The sequence below is a fragment of the Cavia porcellus genome, unplaced genomic scaffold (genome assembly GCF_034190915.1).
Source record: "Cavia porcellus strain 051 isolate PalLab524CR breed Dunkin Hartley unplaced genomic scaffold, mCavPor4.1 scaffold_19, whole genome shotgun sequence".
NCBI classification, from domain to species: Eukaryota; Metazoa; Chordata; class Mammalia; order Rodentia; family Caviidae; genus Cavia; species Cavia porcellus.
The window spans coordinates 45,555,137-45,577,528 of record NW_026947502.1 but is presented as its reverse complement, the minus strand read 5'-3'; the positions used below and the strand labels follow the sequence as shown (position 1 = coordinate 45,577,528).

The 22,392-nt window shown below is 39.1% G+C and overlaps 1 protein-coding gene across 6 annotated transcripts in view; it reads right to left on the bottom strand.

Moving 5' to 3' along the window:
- The window catches only part of Trappc9 (trafficking protein particle complex subunit 9), a 703,342-nt gene that overhangs the window by 228,181 nt on the left and 452,769 nt on the right, over positions 1-22,392 (bottom strand). For all 6 annotated transcript variants that reach the window (XM_063231022.1, XM_063231023.1, XM_063231024.1 and 3 more), the window contains one exon: positions 17,815-17,957. In XM_063231022.1, the coding sequence (XP_063087092.1) occupies positions 17,815-17,957 (143 nt within the window). The remainder of the gene's footprint in view (positions 1-17,814; positions 17,958-22,392) is intronic.

Sequence of the window (22,392 nt, the reverse complement as noted above, 5' to 3'; positions counted from 1 at the left end):
AAAGACTTTCAGTTACTGTGAATCCCTTGCCCAACATCAGAGAATTCATACTAGAGAGCAACCGTATGACTATAAAGAATGTAAGAAAATCTTCAGGCAACATGCACATCTTGCTCATCTTCAGAGAACTCACATTGAAGAGTCCCTCTCACCATCCAATCCAGTCAACTACTACATCCTATAAATCCTATCTCCCAAATATTTCTGGAAAGAATATACTTTGCCACATCAAAGCTAAGATTCATCTCACCAAGGTCACTATTACAGCATTCAAAAAGTAAAAGACAAACAAACAAGCAAAACACATTACAAATGAGACAAAAGGCTCATATCAATAATAAATTTTTAAAAATTTAAAACTCAACAGTAAGAAAACAAAACAATGAAAAATTTGGGAGAAAGACTTGAAAAGACACTTTGCCAAAAGGCTATTAAAGTTCACCAAAGAAGAGGAAGAGGAAGAAGAAAAGGAAGAGCAAGAAAGAAGAAGAAGAAGAAGAAGAAGAAGAAGAAGAAGAAGAAGAAGAAGAAGAAGAAGAAGAAGAAGAAGAAGAACAACAACAACAACAACAACAACAACAACAACAACAACAACAACAAGAAATGTTATCTTTCACTAAAATGGAAATATAACTTAAAACATGATAAAATAACACTATAAACCTACTAAAATGGCTGAAATTTTAAAAAATCAGATAGTATCCCAAGTTAATTGGGAAGCAGAGCAAATAGAACATCTAAACACCACTAGTTGGAATCAAGATCTCTACTGCCCCTCTGGAAAGTTTGACCATTTCTTATTAAGTAAAATAATTAAAAACACATTGACCAGATAGCCCAATAATCCTTCCAGGCATTTACTCAAGAGAAGTGAGAGTTTATAGTTCCTCAAATCACTATACCCAAGTATTAATAGCAGCTGAGTTCATAATGTTCTCCAGTTGTCCTCCAGTCAAGTGTCTTTCAGTTGATGAAGGACACACAAGCGGTGGTATTCCTGTATGAGGAAAGCCATTCAGCAATAAAAAGGACAGAATGATTGATGCACCCAGTCACATGGATCTCAAAACTGCAATGCTCAGTGGCAGTAACCACTGTCAACAGGTAACATGTGTCATGACTACACTTAAATGATACTCTGAAAATGAAACACCAGCGACAGAAGACCTCACAGGTTGGAGCAGGGATATGGTATGATACAGGGGATCAAGGGGAAGTTTTTCAAAAGTCATGTAGCTGTTTATCCTGATTGTGGCAGACATATGAATCTATATGTACACTAGAACTCATAAAAATGCATGCCAACTAAATCAGCTATATTGTGTATTAGTTTACAATCTTTTACACTGATGCAATTTAAAAACAAACATCATTAGTATGCAGGAGTAAAGACCCTGAAGTTTATTACAAATGTGAGTTTTGTTGTTTAATGGCTGTCATATTCCAAGCAGTTGGCTTCTCTGAGTCTTATATTCCTCACTTCTCAATAGAATAAGAATGTCTATGCATAGAATTATCAGGAAAAGCCAACAGGGGAGGAAAAATAAGTGACACTGGCTTGCAAAATTAAAATCCCACATAAACACAAAAGGTAGACATGATCATTCATTCACCTGGTTGTTGTCACCTGGGCATTCACCTGGGCAGCAAAATTTGCCCAATCATTATTTAATATTGATTGGCTAAGAACTCACAGATCCAAGCCTGAAAGTACCAGAGAAACCTAGAGCCAGGACTAGAAATTGAGGCAGGTTCTTAAGGAGTATGGTAAAGTGAGTGACCACAAAACTAAAACAAGTATTGATATCTACAAACACTGGGCCAAATACATACATCTGTTAAATTGTAAGACACTGTCTGTTTCCATAAACTGTCTTTTCAGAAAGAATTGGTACTTACATGAAGCTGGAAAACTTTCTTGAAGGCAATCAAGAAAGCCTAATTCTTTCTAAGTCTAGAGAAATCTAGAACACAGAATCTAAATGATTTCTAGTGGTACAATCTCATCCTCACATCCACCATGCTGAGGCTGTTGAACACTTAACCTACTACTGCCACTAGATGGGTTTCTCAGATCTCCGAGCTCTGGAAAAGACTCAGTGATCAGAACATCTGTGGTAGTGCCAGGGACTCACGTGGACTCTGGATTTGGTCCTCATCATACATGCTGAACCCAAAGTGTCAGAGGAACTCAGACAACAACAAAGAAAAACATCAGTGTGCTGAAATGTATAACAAGCATGGTGGCAGTCAGGGGAGGCTCTTGAAAGGAAGCAACTCTTCTGTCACAGAGGGGGACCACTGGGTTGAGGGCAGGCCTGAAAAGGGAGAGCTTTCTTGGGACAGTAGGTGTGTGAAATGGCCTCAGCTGTCTGCTGGGAAGCCTTGTGTGCCAAGCTTCAGAGCCAGAACTTTACTTGTAGACAATGAAGACTCACCGAAGGACCTCAAGAAAAGAAGAAACATAGCATGTTTAAGAACACTTTGATGAGAGGAAGAATTAAAAAGGGAAAGATTGAAGGGAAAATGACTGGAAGGTTGGGACAACTAGCCCAGAAAGGTGAGAAGTTGGTTCCAGCAGGAAGCTGGCTGGACAAACGAGGCCCAAGTCAACACACGGCTACTAAAGCACTAAAGAGAGCAGTGGTAGCCACCCATGTGTAGAAGCATTTCCTTACTAGTAACTGATCAGCTATCTAGGCCTTGGGAGAAATCTTAGAAGTTCATATTATCCAGGAAGGAAGGATTTTGAAAAGAATTTTTATGGAATGGTTATAATTTAAAAGATACCTACAATAATGAATACTGGCTAGGACATACAAAAATCAGAATACTCATGCTCTGCTGGCAGGAATGCAAAATGGTGCCACCAGCTTTGGAAAATAACCTAGCAATCCTTTAAACATTTAAACACAGAGTTGCCATACAATCCAGCAATTCTACTCCTGAGTTTATCCCCAGTAGAAATAAAACATATAGCTATACAAAAACTTTTACAAAATTGTTTGTGATAGCCAGAAAGTACAATCAACTGAAATACCCAGAAGTAATAAACAAAGACATGCTATATCAATGAAGCAGAAATTTTTTTAAAATGACATACTGATACTTGTGGCAATATTACACTCAATGAAAGAAGCCAGTTAAATGTCATTTGCTTTCAATTACATGAAATATCTAGAGTGAGAAAATCTTTAGAGATAGCAAATATGCCAGTGGTTAAATAGGGGAAGGGGGAGAGAAGGAGGGGGAAGGGAACATGCTAATAGGGGCTGGGTTTATTTTGATATTATGAAAAGTTCTAAATTTAGATTGTTGCAATGGGTGAAAACATTATGACTGTTACCACACTGAACTATATAGGGTAAGTGGGCAAATTACATGGCAGAAAAAAACACATTTCAATAAAGGTATCTTGAAAGAAAGAAATCATTTGAAATCCCACGTATATAGGAAGGTAGAGTGGAGATCAGATTAATCCTTCAAGGCATGGTCACATCAATGCTTTCTCTACTGATAAACACACAGCCCCACAGCAGCTTTGGTGAAGGTATGGTTGAAATTCTGTCAAACTTCCCAATGTGTACCCATAATGGGCCACTGGCTACAAAATAGAGCCATGAAAACCACACACTAATGAAGGGCATAGAAATGTTGCTGCAATTTTGCGCATAGGTGACTGTCACCCAGTCTATCAGCTGTGTTCATCTAATCACAATTCATTTGTAGCACATCAAAATACTTATAGAACATCCAAAACAGTGTTGAACAGATTACATACAATGATGACTATGTCCAATTTGGCTTTGCATTTCTGGGAATAAAAACAAAACAAACTCACAAAAGATTAATTGGACATAAGTACTTGCAAATAACAACTTGAAATCATGTTTCACGTATTGTTAGTTAGAAATTAAACTCTACAAGGATTAAACAAACCAGTAGAACTTTAAAAATGCAAGAATTTCAAACATAACGTCAAAAAAATTGACCAATTCTTAATACTCTATCTTTTAATATCTAATCTTTATTTTTAATTTGTTTATAAAATTGGGCTCTTAAATATGATAACTAGTGTATAATACTTATTAAAGAGTATTTATAAAATTGGGCTCTTAAATATGATAGCCAGTGTACAATATTTATTATAGAGAAAAATTTAATTTTGTCCCTAAATAATATTTAAGCCTGTGAGTCAGTCAGAGCACGGACTGGGGAGAACCAGGAAGGAATCCAAACTCCTGCCTGTGAGCCAGCCTAAAGCCAATAGTCTGAGCAACTATTTTAAGGACAATAATATGCAATAAAAAAAACTATCATAGACTTCCTATTGTCTTACCATTGTTTCATTTCATTTTATTGTTTTATTCCCTTTAAAATAAAAATACAAGAGCTCAAGGACCCACCCAGAGCCCAGCCATACTAGGCTATGCTTACTCGGCAGGTTTCAGGCCTCCCCAACACATGGCCAGCAACCTTCTCCCCAAAATGGGAAACTCAGCTGGTGGCTGGGGTGAGTCTGCTCCCCATCCCCAGCCCTGGGAGACTTATTAGGATCATTGCTCCCAGAGCTCAAGGACCCGCCCAGGTCCCAGGCACACTAGACAAGCCGTGGGAGGTTTTGCAGACTGATTACCCCCAGCGACCTTCTTCAATTACGGGAGTTGAGAGCAGGTGAAGTGAGTCCCAGGGCATTGGTCTTTGCCCAGGGAGAGCTTTAGCCCATCATCCACAGTGGTTAGGAGCCTGCCCAGCTACCTGGAACACTGAAGGTGGCATAGAAGGGCCTGAGGACCTGACTGGACCACACTCAGCAACCTCCTATTCAGTCCCAGGAGCCTAGGGCATAGGAGACAATTTCCAACACATCCAGGGGAAGCCTTAGAAAAGCACTTGAAACACAGAAATACAGGAAAATGACAAAACGAAAGACCAAAATGCAACTTCAAACCTCCAGCCCATCCCAAGAAAACCTACGAGCCATGTACATAGAAGAAAGTATATGCCATACACCTGAAATACCTGTAATAATAGCAACTGAAATAAAGAAGCAACTGCAGGAAGCTTTAAAGGAATTCAAACTAGAAATAATCTCCCAGGTAAAAAAATAAAAATACATAAATAGTTTAAAGATAAAATATTCTAAAAATTGTTAATATTTAACTCATTTTAGATGAACATTAACATATAACATTAATGTGCCAAATTAAACTAAAATATAGGTCACTTCTTGATTTTAAGCAACATGTATCCTAGAACAGGCTCTTGAAGAGATACCTGTGAACAGAGAAAGAAAAATATGAGGCAGTTCCCTAGGAGCAGGACACTTGGGAGGGACACAAATGGTCAACACTACAGCCAGGGTGCAACCAGACAATCAGTATCAAGCGTGCTCCTGTCCATGACAGACTGGGCCCTATCTCCTAACCTGCATGGACTTACAGCATGTTCATCACTAGAAAGACAACAAAAGTATGCTAATTCTTTCAGGATACAAGCCAATAGGTGAAGGCTGGGTTGTAGAAAATCCATTCCATTATTCAGCATGCTTCTAACACAAGAGTCTGAATTGATTAAACTGATGGCAGTCTCAGGATGAGTGTGGTGCTGGGTGTGGGTTTTGGCAGCAGTTTACCCAGGCTCTCCAAGGTAGGCCTCCTCTGGGCCTCCCGTGATGGTGACCAAGGAACAAGGGTGAAGCTAAGGGCCTGGGCATCCCTCTGGCTGCACAGCCCTTCTCACTAACCAACAGCATAGATTTTGCTGGCTATGCTGCCTCTCTCCACTTAGGCAAAGGAGCTTTACCTAGCTGCCTTCCTACCGAGAACTCCTGGGATGTCATGCTGACATCATGAACTCTCCAGATGGAAAGGGGACCAGCTCTGCAGGAGTAGCGCCTCCCCCAGTCCCCACCCAGCCTGTCTTGACTCCTCAACAACAGGCATTGTGTTACGTTATGGACACACAGTGTTTTAAAGACTGAGAAAGGTAGTCATACTTTAAAATAGTAATAAGGAAACTCATTTTGGATCTTAAAATTGTTTCTTTCAATATTTATTTTATAATATTCAAATCACAGACCTGAACATGTTTTAATCCTGTAGGGAAATCTATGGGGAAGATGAGCAGAATTTCTTTTTGTATTTTGTTTTGCAACCTGTGAATCCAGAATTAATTACAGAAAAATATGACATGGGTCTGAATAAAAACAATAGAATCTAAACATCCTTTCTATTTTCAGGCAGGGGTGGGGAGGTGGAGGAGAAGGAGCAGAAGAAACTTCATAATTCCTTCCAGGGCTTAGAAGCATAATGGAATTAAAATCGGATTTTTTTTTTCCCCCTGTAGAATATACTTATCCGGACAAAAAGGAAAATACTAAATCCTTAACATTTCAGCAGAGCATCAATAGCACCCAGCTTCCACAGTCCATCAGATTACAGTTTAAAATAACCTCTGTGTGCACACATGGTGCCCTGGGAGGAGAATGTGCCAACACTGGCAAGACACCGGAGGCCAAGGTAAAACAAATAGGCCACAGCCCAGGTCCTGATGCATGTAGGAAATGAACTGAGCAAAGACCAAGAGAAACTATCTTGGGTATGATAAAAACAATGTAATTGGGAAAAAAATAATGAAAAATATTTTATATTTATTTATACTTCATATTTGTTAAATTAGTACAAAAAATATTTTAAAACCTAATTCTCCTCAAATCTACCATCCTGGTACATGGCATCTCCATTTTCCCAGCCTCTCAGGACAAAATCTGTATATTGCCACAACTGTATCAGTGTATTTCTTCACCTTCATAGCACACCCAGAGCCTGATCAGTGACTGCTGGATTACTGCAGCAGCCTCTGACTGGCCCTTGCTCTGATGTAGTTCCATTTTTCTTCATAGCATTTATCACCTGGCACATTTATGCTTGTTGTCAGCATTACTGAGTACACACACCACCCTGTATATTTATGCTTATTGCCTGTCTCTCCCTGTATATGAACTCTTTAAGCATGAGTTTTACTTTATTCCTTATTATTTGTGCAGTATCTAGGACAGTGCTTAGTACAGAATACAATGAAAAAAAATATTTGTTCCAAGAAGAAAGTAAAGGAAGAGGGGAGGGAGTGAGCGAGGGAGAGAGAGAAGGAAAGAGGGAGAGGGGGAGGGAGAGAGAATGCAGTGCTGATAAGGCTGCAAGGAACCAGACACAATCAGACAAATGTAATTGTGCAATACACTGGAAAGCACGAATAGTCAATTAAAAATACAAACTAAGACATGGAAATTACTTACAACTTTTGCAGGCATTCATTATATCATATAAAGAATTAAAATTTAATTTTTAACAGCTATAACAACTGAATTTATGAAATATTATACATTTTACATTGTCTTTCAGGCTTTTATGGTGAAAAATTAATTCTCAGTCTCATAGCACATACAAACATAAATGAGTGTGGTAAATAATTTAAAATGTAAAATTATAAATCTATTAGCAGAAAATGAAGGAAAATATTTATATAATCTGAGTTGAGGACATTTTCAAAACAACATATGAAACCCAAGAGCTACTAAGAACAAAATAATTCTACTACACAAAAGCAAAAAAAGTATACAACAAAAAGTCACCAAGGTAACTTGCACTAAAATATAAACATAATTTATATTAAAATATAAATGATAAATTAGGATAAGGTTAAGATATATGGTGCACAAAAGTTCCTGGCAATCAATAAAATAAGATTAATAAAAATCTTTCATTAGGATAAGAGTTTCTATAAGTGAACACATAGAAGAAAAGGAAACATTCAACAAATATATAGAAATTTTATATTATTCAAAGTTAAAGACATTAAAATATAATGATATAATTAGATATCTCATATTCATCAAACTGAAAACAACAAACAACTTTAAAAATATAGCTTGATATAGTTAGACATCTCATACTCATCAAAGTGCAAACAACAAAAAAGAATGATATATTTGATACCATCTATGAAAGGAAGAAATTAGCACACTCACACACTCGGGAGTGTAAATTTGGGAGGAAAATGCCATGAGAGTATATTAAAATAAAAAAAGCATTGAAATCTATATTATAAAACCTTCCACACATGTACAAAGATTTATGCACAAGAAGTTTAATAAGAAGTTATTTGAAATAGCAAAAAACCCCAAACCAATCCAAATATCTGTAATCTGAAATCACTGAAATCACTGTGGTGTATCTATACTTTTTTTTGTAAAAAAAAAATATGAACTATATGTCTTGATACGGAAAGACAACTGACATTAATTATATATTTTTTAATTTGTAAAAAATTAATATTTTATTTTTATTTTTAAAAATAGCAGTAACAGGGCCAGGGGTTTAGCTCAGTGGCACAAGTGCCTGCCTGGCAAGTGTGAGGTCATGAGTTTGACCCCTAGTATTAAAAAATAATAATATATATATATATATATATATATATATATATGCATGCATATGGCAGTAACATAGTATACATTTAGTTAGAGGAATGAGTTAGCTTGGAGAAATCTGTGTCAAAATGTTAACAGCAGGTGCCTTTGTGAGATCATACTATAATAGATGATCACTTTCCACTTAATGTACTTCCACGAGGCATAAATTTTACATAACAAGTTTGATGGCATTGGCCTTCCAGAAAACAAATGAGGGAAAAACACACTGCTTTATAAATAATCTTTCCACCATTTTTAGGTAAAGACAACAAAGCACAGAGCAACTCAGAGATCTCTCCTAGTCAGGAATTAGGTTCAACCCCAGTTCCAAAATCTTTCTCCCCTCTGCAGCATGAGGTGCCATGTCATGTGCAGTTATTTGCTATGCTCCTTCCTACATGTGCCAGTCATCTTAGGGACTTACTTAAATGAAGATAAGGTGTGGCTTAGAACACATCCACAGAGGCTGAGACAGGAAGGAGAAGCAGAGCCAGCCCTGCAGCCAACACATTTGCTGGCTCCCGGATCTGCTTTAAATATGTGATATGCAATTTTACTTTGATATCCTCACAACAAACCTAAAAGGGGCCACATTTTATAAAAATTCCATGACTTGCACAACATGGCACAGTTGGAGTTCCAACCCAAGCCATGTGCCTTCAAACCTCACTCTCTTTCCCCCGAACTCTATTCTTTCTGCAGGCTAGGCCATACCTCAACTCTGTGAGTGGGGACAACCTACAGCAACAATTATCAAGCTACAAACAAATAACAGCCTAGCTGTTCCTCTTTCCTGTGCCTTGAACTCTTCAGCTAAGATGAAGGATGTAATGTGTTATAGCTCCTGAATGCCCTATTAACAGGCTGCATTTCAAGGCCACCTCATCCCTGAGATGCCTGTACTCTGGCTCCCACCTTCTCCCTGCACTGGCCTTCCTCTTAGCCCATGGTATCACCAACTGACCTTCGGGGAAAGTGCACTGCCTCTCCCACTCACCTACACAAAGACCTCCCATTGTACCTACTATCAACTAATATATTCTTTTGTAGCTCCTGCTGCAAGCTTCCCATATCCCTCATGCAATATCCATGGACAATTCTGATGTTTATCTTGTGCCCTTTACAGTGCTAGATGGTACTGCAATCCCAGTCACTCAGAAGGCTTGCTGTCAGAAAGCTGACCATATAGGAGGGAAGGCAGCCAGCGTGCTGGCCTCAGATATGCTGACAAATCATCTAAAGAAGTATGAAAGGCCAGCTATGTAAAGCTGGTCTTTCTACAGGACTGGCCCATTCCTTCATCCCCCAAATATGGCACACAATAGAATGCACACTGCACCCTGAAGAAAAACAATAACCACTGGTGCTCAGCTCCTAGCTGGTGTCATGTACTGCACGAGTCACTTCCTATCCAATCTTTAACCATGCAATTTTATGAACGTGCAAGTTCAATGCTATCTCCACCTCAAGATGGAGGAAAAATGATGCTCAAGATCACCGACCAAATAAGTCACAGAATCAAAGTTTAAGATCAGATATTGGCACAATGAGTCCTAACTATCACTGTTCAATAGAATTCCAAGTTTTTGTTAAAAACAAATTTAAATAAATGATCACAGAAATTTGAAAAAGATCAATCATGATAAAACTCTCCTTAAACCAACCTATCATAGTCTCTGAGCATATACACCCCACAGAGCTGAGTTGTCCCCCTTGATGAGGGGCAGGGCTAGAAAGGGTATGATGGTACTTCAAGAGGTATGATGGCTGATTTCTATTAATAATGCAATACTATTATACCCTGTCCTCCTCAGCGGGTTTATTTTCCACATAGCACAGAGTAGAAATGTCTAAGATTGGATCATTTATTGTAACAGGCTAGAAAGAAACTGCTCCTCAGGAGAGAGACAAGTTCTGCGTTCAGACAGGGACAGCACGGCCTAATACATTTCAGTCTAGGCTCTAAGAATATTACCAGGCAGCTCTGGTATTTGATCTTCTAAATAAAACTCAACTGAGACCTATGTACGCCCCAGAGGGAGAATGGTAAAAATAATAATAATAATGAGATTCCACATCACATCTATATTCTGCTGTGGCATTTAGACAATACAGCCTCTATTGTTGTTTAATTTGATTCTCTTCTCATCCTGATTAGGGTAGTGAAGCTGAGATGACAAGTGAAAAAGGACAAGGGATTGGACGCCCGGAGAGACATACAAACTTCTCCAGAGGAACAAGTCTCTCACAAAAGCTAGAGCAAAAAAAGGAGTAAAACCCAGGTCACAGAACAAGTACAACCAAAAGCTTCAGTATGACCAAAAGCCCACAGTTGGAGCCATTCACTGCTACACCCATGAGGTGAGTTTCTGACCACCTATGGGTAGTAACACCACTCCCCAAGGCTCTTTGGAGTAGAAATGGACAATGTACCTGAACACTCCCTGAAATATGTTATACCCTGACTAAAGAATTCTTCATCCTCCTCTTTTAGAAAACTACCTAACATTTAAAAGAATTACCACTAAAAAAAAACTGCAGAAATTGTCAATACTAGTAAGACTCACAGATCATCCCTAGAGCAAATAACCCATTACCATTTGTATTTTATTTTACAATAGAATATGTAATTCTGTTTATGCCAACTGTAGTGATAGTTTGACACATATTTGGCTTCTGTTTGCATTAAAATGAGCCTGAATCTTCATGCAGGCTCAAAAAGACAGCTGTCCATATTTCAGTGGCCATGAAGCCAGCATATCTAGATGCAGACCTGCCAACAGCAAGCCATATGAGCTGGGGCAAACCATATAACCTCCATGAGCCTCATTTGTAATGCAAATGTGTTGAAACAGGCCATCTTTGGGGATGACTATACCTCTAACAGACATCCCACACTCAGAAAATCCTCACCTGTGAGCAAATGAAAAATTGTTCTGTTCTGATCTGCTCTATTATGTCCTCTTTTATCTTAATCTCTTTAAAATAAAAAATTAAAAAACAGTGAATTCATAATACATAATATCACATCACTGCCATAAACTGCCAACACTGCCCAAAATGCATGTCAATTTTGCTATCATCCAGATAACACAATATATATATAGGTCTCTAAGAAAAGTAGAACTTCCACTTCATTCTAGATTTCATAGAGCTCAAAATCTAGAGAGGGAATCAGAAATGCACTGAGATTTTCCTGCTCCTCCCAAGGGCTAGGGAGTAAAGTCCTGGTCATTATTAGAGAATTAATACCATGTTCAACACCTATGACATGCCTCTGGCAAAAATTAAGTGCTCTCTTCAATTCTATATATGAGCATCAAAACATTTTGAAATCAAGATTAATTTACAAGTCTAAAGTATGCAGATTAATGACGTCTTACATTTGTCCACAGCACAGAAGACATACCCCTCCCAAAACACACATTCCATCAAGGCATATAGGCCTACTATGTCTGCCCTGTACTGAGCAGTTTTCCAAAATATCAGAGGTAAAGTATGAGAGACCCCCGGTAAAACTGGGATAGCCAACAACCTGAATACCTTCCCAGACACTCCCTGCCCCAGCTCAACTTAATCTATGGTCAACCTTTAGACTGCTTTTAGGACAGATGAGATTTTTCTGTCCACGGAATCTACATAAATGGAGTCATAAGTGTTTTCTGTGTGACTGGATTCCTCCAATCTGTATTCATGACTCTGCACTCCAAGATGTTATACATACCAGAAGTTTGAGCACTATTCCAGTACATGCCTGGCACTGCAAATTATTTATTTATTCACCTGCTCACAAGCATTTAGGGTTGCTTCTACTTCGGAGTGGTTTAAGAATAAAGCTGTTTCCCAAATTCTCGTAAGTGTCTGTTTATGTATATCAATTTATTTCTCTGACTTTGTTCTTTAAGGTCAAGTAATCTGTTCAAGCTATATCTAGTTCCTTTTAAAATATTTTATAAAACCAGATTCTCAATTTCCATTAAAAAATACAAGGTTCATGATTGAGACTACTGATTTTCTAATTAGTGTTGGGAAAATGAGTATCTCAACAATCACTGACTCTTCCAATTGATAATTTTGGTATCCCTCTCCAATTATTTCTTCATGTTTTGCCATTTTCCAAGTAGAGATTACATTTTTAGAAATTTATTCATGTTTCATGGGGTTTTTTGTTATATACATCATTTTGAAAATTTCATTTTCAAACTGTTAGGTGCTAAAATACAGAAATGCCATATACTTTTTAAATACTAAGTAGTATCTTTCAGTCTTGGCAATTTGACTGACTAGTTCCAATATTTTCATTGGTATGGTAGATTTTTTTAGGATTTTATTGAGCATGTATACCATGCAAAGATAGACATGAAAACAACAGTAATTTTACTTCTTCACTTCCAATTTTGACTCCTTTAATTCTTTTTTATCTTATTGTTCTGGTAAGGACTGCAAGTGGCAAAGTGGACATACATGCCCAGTTTCTTACCTTGAAAAAAAGTAATCAGACTTTCCCCTGCAATGTGACATTAACTATAGGGTTTCTACACATTGTCCTTCCTTAGCTTGAACAGTTCTAAACCTTAGTTTATGGACTGTTTCCACCTAAGTAAGTGCTGAATTTGTCAAAAGCTGCTTCTTCAACTACTAATACAATATGCCAGGTCTCCTTTAATTTGCTGATGTGGTAAATTCCAATGGCTGATTTTTAATGGTTAAAAATAAAACATATTCCAGCCCACAAAGAACAAGTCTGGAAGATACAGTCATGGAAGAAAATGGAAGTTACACATCTGAAATTTCCGAGAGGATAGCAACTGAAGTAAAGAAACAAGTTTGTGAGACTATCAAAGCAATCAAATCAGCAATAATGTCTCAGGTAAAAGAAGAAATCACAAACTAAATGAAAGAATTACTCAGCATATCTAAAGAAAAATTAGATAAAAAAGAGGAGCACAGGAAAATGATGGAAACCGTGAATGAACGATATAGAAAGAATAATGCATGAAACAGATTCAAAGAGATATACAGGAAATGAAAAAGTCAATTGAAAGCTGGCAAAATTGCTTGAAAGAGACTGAAGATAGACTTTTAAACCTTGAAGACAAGATTGCACTAGCAATTGTGAAAGGAAAGATCTCTTACAAATAACAAGGAATCAGGAATCAACTCAATGACTGCAAGATGACACAAAAAAACATAATTTAAGAGTGATAGGTGTCTCTGTAAATCAGATCTACTGGCTTGTGGCATAAAATTGGAGTGCAGAAGGATTTCCTCTTGCTCATTTTCTGAATGAATTTCTGTAAAGATGGTATGAGCTCTTCCTTAAAAGGTTAATATATTTAACAGTGAAGTCATCTGGGCCTGCAATTTCTTTCATGGGAAGTTTTTAATTAAGAATTTAAATTTTTTTACCCATTCCTGACTATCCATGTGTTCTATTTATTTTTGTGTCAATTTCAGTATCATATCACCTTCAAAATATTTGTTGATTTTATCTAAGATGTCAAATTTATTGAAACTATTATTTTCACACTATTCTGTTCTTATCCTTTCAGGGTCTACAATATCTGCAGTGATACCACTTCTTTTGTTCCAATTATTGATAATTTGTCATTATTTTCCTTATTGGACTAGTTACAATTTATTAATTTTATTACTAATTTTTTTCAAAGAACTAGTATTGCTTTCACTGACTTTATGCATTCTTTTTCATATTCTATTTCATTAATATCTACTCTTCTCTGTGTTATTCCTCCTGTTTGCTCTGGGTACATTTTGCTCTTCTTTAATGTAGAAGCTATATCAGTAATTTTAAACCATTCAAATTTTAAATATAAGCATTTACAGTTCTATAAATAATGATCAGAGTTGACTAACAAGATTGTCTAATTTTGCAATAGATTTCTTTTTTTCCCTCTTATTTGCTCTATCACACATTAAAACTATCAAGCTATAATGAGGAAATATATAGTTCTCCCTATAATATGTTATTTTATTCTGAGGCTAGGTTTTTAAATGCATTTATTTAGGACTGCTATGCACTATTGATAACTTGATCTTTCTATCATTATAAACTGCCCTATCTCTTTTATCTGGAAAGTCTTTGTTTCATACTAATCTATCCACATTGATTTTCTAAATACTGGTGTTCACCTATGCATTTTGCCCACTTTTTACTTTTACTCAATGTAGTTTTAATGTGTTTCTTGTAAAAATCATATAGTTGGCATTTTGCTTTCTTACAGAGTTTGATGACCTTCATTTTAAAATGTAGTGTTTATTCTATTTTTATTTGATGTAATTCTTGTTATAGAAAAGTTAAGTTAACCACATTAACTATGTGTTACTTTTTTTCTTTTTTTTTTTTTAAGCAAGGTCTCACTATGTAGTTTAGTTTGGTTCAAATTGCAATCCCCCTACCTCACCCTCCCAAGTGATTTATTGTCCTCCTTCTTTCTTGATACACCTTCCTCTTTGGTTGGATTAAGTATCTTTATTATTTCATTTTATGTCTTCTGGCTTATCATCCATACCTTAAATGGTTGTGTTAGAGTTTATAATACGCATCTTTAACTTACTACATTCTAAATTTATATAAAATTGTAATATTTTCCATATAGCATAAGAACTTCTGTCTTATTGTATTTCCCCATTTATTCTTTGTAATTTTTTCTTATACATTGTACCTGTATATGTGCTATATAGTACAGAATTACATTATTGTTTCTTTAAACAGTTAATAGTCTTTAAAGAAGTCAAAAAATGAGGACAAATCTTTCATATGAATTCACTTATTTAGGGTTTCTTGGGTTCATCACTCTTTTTATATAGGTTTGAGTTTCAATGTGGTGCCAGCTCTGCTCTCTGGGCTCACATCAAGCTGCCAGAAAACAGGGACTGTGTTCTGTCCACTTCTTAACTCCAGTGAGTGCTTCCTACAGCACCTGCCTGAAACTCAGAGGTGTTGGCTTGAAGCGCAAATGAAGGTACTCCCAGGACAGTCTGGCAAGTGCTTTATTAGAAGTACAAGCAAAGTACAGAAAACTCACAGAGAAAACAGCTCCCTCTGCCTAGTCATGCTCAGGAAAATTCTACAAGAATAGTAACACAGATCTCAAGGGTAAACAGATATTTTCCAAAAGGTTAAATGAAAGAACAATACTTTAAGAAAAAGAACAGCTTTAGAAAAAGACATGAAAGCTCACGGGAGTAAACTTCCTGACACTGCTCGTGATGGCAAAGAGCACCAGGGCCTTTCTGGGCAATGTGGCAAAGCTGGGGGCCAGAGGAGCTAAAGAGGAGGGTCAAGTCAAGAGCTTTAAACACTTTGCATGACCAGGAGGGACTGTGGACTTCGTCTTGGCCAAGTCTGTAGGGGCAGCAACATGGGGACATTAGTTTCTAAAGGATGCTACAGAAGCAATATTGATGGCTGGGGACCAATTAGGGAATTCTTCCCACAGAGACTGGAATGTGCGATGGGACACACAGGGTAATCATACTTTAGGCTTCAATCCATATATTTTGGTGACAAACTAGATTTAAAAATAATGGCAAAAGAAGATTGGAGTCAAATCTCAATCCCAAAAGTAGGGATCAGAAATATACAGGCCAGAAAAAGACAGCAAGGGGTACAGAGTTGGGATCAGGACCCAACTACCACTTCAGTTAACAACCAGCTCTTCCAGGCTACTTGCAGCCTATCACATGGCAAGACTTTTCTCACCTTAAATTGTCATTTGGAATTGCAGGGCCAATGACATTGAAGCCAAATATCAATAGGGGAAAAAAAAGAGTTCAGTAACAACCTGTGCCACTTCCGAGAATTATTTAAATGGATAATGTCAGCAGGAGATGAGGGGATGGGAAAGACAGACACAGCAGGTTTATGATGGAGCAGATCTGAGACACAGAAAGGGCCTGCCATACCCTAATGTCATTTGGCAGCATTCTGGCCAAGTCTTCCCTCGGGGCAAGTGCTTTAATGCTTTATACAAATTCAAAACAGAGGCAGGCCCTGGCAGTGAAGATTATTACTCTGAGGACTGAAAAAGTGATAGATGATGAAATGTGATGCTAAAAGGCCGAGCTAAGCCTTCAATTCAGGTTAAAGCCATTTGCCAATGTCGGGGAAGAAAAATAGTCTTTCCTATAAACCAAAACCACACTTATTATTTAGGGCTGTATCACTTTAAATGGATTTTTACGACAACATTAACATGGGCAACAACACAGCTCTGTTTTATGCTGTGAAATACTGGGAACACTGGTGGGAAGGCCTGCCCGTGATGTTCCCCTTCCCACCTGCATCACATTCAGGAAAAAACAGGTAAATATTTTTCACCACTGCTGCTTAGCTCTATTAAGAATGAATACTACTAACTAGCCTTCCCTCCACACCAATGTGCAAAGCATTACTGAGCCTGAAAATCTGAGTTTTATGGCGACTGGCATCTGCTCTGCAGAGGGTACATACACCTGGACAGGGCTCTGAGCTCCACGGCTTCCATCAAGCTTGGGCTCTACCACCTGGGTGATTCCTGGCCTCCCTGCCTCTACTTCACCACAGGTCAAAGCTCAGGATGAGAAACTATCACTCTCTCATCTATGAAAATACCCCTAACATTTCTTGCCACTTCTGCTTTGAAGTAGACAAACTATTCAATTCCTCTCCTCACAAGGAAGACCTGGGCTAGAAAAGTCAGCCACAGAGACAGCTGTTGTGCAAGAAGAGTTCCCTATGTGGAAATGACTTCATGCTGCACACAGCTGGGAACTCTCTACAACTCCTTAGCCTAGCCCTGAAACTAAGCAATTATCTCACTGGCTACCAGAAGCAGCATGGGAAGAAATGTGGAGCTTTGCCAGGATTCTCAAGATACAGTAATACCTCAATTCATGAACACATCTTTTTGGGAATAATTTGGTTCACAAACAGAAATGCTTGGCAAAATTTTGCTTCCATTTGCAGGTTCTGCATCCAGTGACACATAGGACCACAGCAATTTTCACCAGAAGCATGGAATGAATTAAATTCGAGAACCAAGGTACCACTGTAGAAGCTCTCTTCTGAGGCCCTGATGATAAGAGAGGTGAGTTAGCCTGGAGAAAGCCTGCAAGGGCCACATACAAGAACTGACAGCAGTAGCATGGCAGCAAGCCCACTCAGGTCACTCACCTGGAGTGACAGTTCCTGTAGCATGACTGTCTGCTCCTGAAGACCCTCAGACCCACAGCAGTGAGCACCCTTGCCAGGTGGCACAGATTACACAGGTGGCCTAACTGAAATGATCCAGAGGCCCATGATCCTAATAGTACAATCAGGTTTACAGTACTTCGATGGTTACCTGGTTGCTGGAAGAGTGCTGACTCGGGTAAAAAATACAGATGGCTCCACTTCCACATGTAGGCCCAAGGAGAGGTTCCTGTAATATCCTTCCACGTGACCTGGGCCTCCTGAGTACTTGAAGTTCAGGACAGCTTCCAGAGTCTAAAAAGATAAAATAATAATATCAGTACTTTCAAGTTGGTCAGGGTTTCTCACCACAGTGTAGTGTTCACTGAAAAACAGTCCAAAGACCACTCAGGAAGATGAAGTTACCAGCAATGGACAACTTTCACCCTGCATCGTCTTTCTTGTGGTGTCCAACATGAACCCAATCCATATGCAAATGGAAGGGGTTCCAAACTATACTTTGTGGCTGGATATATCATTTTAGAAAGAGGAGCCCATTTCAGTGAGTACCACCTAGAGACATACATCAGGACAGGGAAGGGTATGCTTCCATCAAGAAGGCAGCGCATACACCTGGCTCTCAGTTCAGTGAGGAAAAGCCAGCTAGCAGACCCACATTCACCACCCCAAAGGCACAGGCAACTGAAGCCCTTCCAGGAGATGCTAGTTACGGCATCATTCTACCAGCATCAGGCCCAGACTTAAAAGGCACTCACCATAGCCTAAGTGAGCAGAAAGACTTCTGCTCAAATATAAATAGATTGCTTAAAGCTAAGAAGTAGTCAAGTGATAGTGAAGAGTCCAGACAACCAAGCAACTGTCCATCCCAAAACTCTTCTCTGGGTACTCAGACAACAATGGTGAGAAGGCAGGCACAGCCTCCTTTGGTGGTGCAGCATGGGGGAGGAAGTTGGCCGCCATTATAAGGACGGTGAGGCACTGAAACCCTAGCTCCAGACCAGGATAGTCACTGTGCAACCTTCATGGCCTTCAAAGTACTGAGGGAGGGGCATCACAAGGCAAGGGTACAGGCAAAGTAGAACTACACAAACAAGGTACAGACACATGGCAAAGTCCCATTCTAGTGGAACGAGGCAGGAAAAGTCTTAAGCCAGCATTCAGCTCCAATGTCAGTAGAGGCCTCATGTAGTTGCAACAGGGCAGGACTTCACACATGCCAACAACTACCACAATATGGGCAGAGAAAGGCAACTGTGGGTAAGAGGGGCAGAAATGATGAGAAAGCCCTCAGAAAGGACCCAGATGCATGGAGTCTCCCTAAGAGTTAGGAAGCCTGAGAACAACAGGGACCTGCACCTGTCCCTCACCTGCCTAGAAGTACCTTGAGGGGAAGAGAGGTATGGACATATTCATCTGAGGTGCTACATGTTGGGAGGGGAGGAGAGGGAGCAAAGGTGGAGGAAGAAAACTGGCACCTTGAATCCCCTCCTCTCTCACTCACATTCATCCCCAACACAAAGCAATATTAGAGAAACCTGCAGTCTGTGGGGTACCAAGAGTAACCATAGCAACAAGAAATCCCAGTCCAGTTCAACTCCCGACTAAAATAATAAAATTCTTCCATAGCAGCATCCTAAAACAGGCACTGGCAAAGCAGGCCAAAACAGGCCTGCACTGTTTTTATATGGCTTGGGAGTTAAGAACGGTTTTTACATTGTGATGGTGGTACATCAAAACAAAATAACAACAAAGGAAGATATGCAATGGAGACCATGTTTGTCTCGAATAGCCTGAAATATTTACTGTATGGCCCTTCACAGAAAGACTGCACAGATAAAACTCTTCAAGGAAAACATAAGAGCAAATATTCATGACCTAGGATCAGGTGATGGTTTCACAGATATAATACCAACAGCATAAGTAGTAATTCAGCAACTCAGCAATGGTGTCATGGAAATTCATGCAGGGAAAGCATCAGGAAAGTAGGCAAGCCATGTCCTTAGAAGTTGGGAAACCTCTCACCATATCTGACAATGAGTTGGTCACTAATGACCCAAGTGGGTACATTTTCCAGAAGCAGCAATGAAAGCAAAAATTGGGGCACAGGTGAACTCAGAGCAATAACAGGTCAGTGCCCCATCAGGGCCTCCATGAACACGCTGAGGAGTAGAAATAAGCATCAGTCTCACTTAGCAGCTACAAGGTGCAGCCAAGCTTCCAGGAGGCTATATGGAGGCCCTGGCTTCCACCCTCCTCCTCAAGCTTCCAGGGTCACACTGCAATAAGCTTTCCTGGCAAGACGCATTTAGCCTGTGGTTATTGCTTTGACCTACTTCTCTATGGTGAGGAGGCAGGCACAGCCACAAGAAAAGAGTTTTTAATGAGGTAAACAGCCTGTGTGTGTCACACAGAGGCCTTGCTGAGGAAAGCTGAGCTTAGCTTTCCTATGGGACGGCATCTGGAATTCCAAGAAGCCTGGGGTAGTGAAAGGAGGGCAGGTACCAACACTAATAAAACTTGGTTTGCTGTTCGGGCTCTTCAAGATCCCGGGTACCTCCTCTTGCCATTCTCAGGCTCATCTTGTCAACTATCAGAGGGAGACAATAATTAATACTGAACTTACTAGACTTCAGTGAAGATTTAACGAGAAACACACTACTGAATAAGGGTTCACACTGCCATGAATTTCCTTCTGCCTCTGCAGTCTGACCCATCTCGTACCCTGAGGCGACATGGCTCAGAATAGGAAAGATACAAGTTTTAGTTGTGTTTCTTTTATTTTTTATGTTTTCTATTCTGGGGACTCATATATAACAAAAGTTACCACTGTCTTTCTTTTTAAATATACAGTTCTAAAGCATTAAGTACATTTATATTGTTGATAAACCATCATTACCTTCTATCTCCAAACTTCTTCATCTTCTTAAGTTGAACCCTGGCAGCCATTAAGCACTAACTCTCCATCGGCACGCCTCCCTCCCCCTGCACCTGGCACCTTTCCTACTTTGTGTCTGTACAGATTTAACCCTCCAGGAAATTCACCTAAGTAGAATTACCCAGTCTTTGTCCTTTTGGGTCAGGCTTGCTTCACTTAGGCAAATGATCCTGAAGTCTGCTCACACTGGAGCCTGTGTCAGAACCTCCTCCCTTTTTAAGGCTGAAGCACTTTCCATCTCATGGAATCAGCCCATTTTGTTCAGCCATCCATCAGATAAGGCACACTGAGGTTGGTACAGCCTTCAGGCTTTATGAAAAACACTGCTGTGAACAAGGGATGCAGACATCAAGACCCTGTTTTTTCAGTGTTTTGTGGGTATACAAAGAGAAATTCCTGGACAGTTACTCCACATTTAACTTTTTGAGGGACCCTTATATCATTTTCCATGGCAGCTGCACCGTTCTATACTCCTAACCAGCAGTACACAAGTATCTCAATTTTTCCAGTTTCTCTACATTCTCACCAATACATGTTTTCTGTTTTTAGAAAACATGCTTTAGCCATCCTAAAGAGTATGAGGCGGCATCTCGCTGTGGTTTTGATTCCCTAGTGGCCAGTGATACTGAGTACTGGTCTGCTTTTTGACCTTTTGTGTACCTTCTCTGGAGAAATGTCTGTTGAAGTTTTAGAAGCTCATTATTCCAACTCGCCTCAGCATGCCTTTGTGCCTATATGTTCACAGAAGTCCTTCAAACCTGTACTATCAGAAGCAGCTTCACTGACTGATCCCTTCCAGCCATGTAAACATTATTCCTCCTCCACAGCACAGAGAAAGCCATGGCTTCTCCTTACTCACATAGTGCTCAGGAAAACAGATTTCTGTTATGGTATTCAAGGATGTTATTTTGGCCTCATCAAACCACCAATTCTTTTCCCACCATTCAAAGCATAACCCCCTCACTCCAGACAGTTGGGGATTTCTTGTGAACATACTTTAGGTTCCCTATATTCACCCTTGTCCCAGGCAGAAGATGAAATCCGTCACATACCCCAACGTGCTGTCTGTGAAAACTCAGCACAGCTGATTCAGGCCTATAAGGGAAACTCTTTCACTCATCCCTTCAAACATTTATAGGTATCGCTTTGGAGTGCCAGGATCCCTTCCTACCACAGGACAAGTAACACAGGGCTCCTGACTTCAGGAAAGCTCCATAAACACCAAATGCATAAAAATTTGAGTAAACCAGCCACGAAGTGCACAACCTCCCAACTTATACATGGTACCTGCCTCCAAACACAGATATAGAGGTTGGGCAAATAGATACCCTCTCACAGTGGCTTCAAAAAGTCAGAATTTGTGAGGTAGTAACAAATACTGCACTGGGCTTTTACATTTTAAAAGTAACCTCTTAAAGAGATAGGTAACTGCAAAGTAACACAGAATAAAGAAATAGTTGGTGTTTCTTAGACTGGCTGTTTCTTTACTCCATAAAGAACCAAGAAAAAGATATTAGTATGGGGCAAATGTCTAATTTATGAAAATCAAGCAGAGAAAATGTTTCATGAAATTAAGTATAACTGCCTTTTCTGCTGATGATTAAAAGAAAAAAAGAAGCAAAAAAAGCTCCTCACCTTGGTAAAATTAGACTATTTTAAGAAAATCATAAAGTGGGTTAGCAAGACAAAAGACACAGGATTTCAAGATTTTTTTCAATCATTGTGAAGCAAAGCAATGCATAATTCTTTTTCTTTCAGTTTTTGGTTTTTATGAGCACATGTTTCCATCACAAT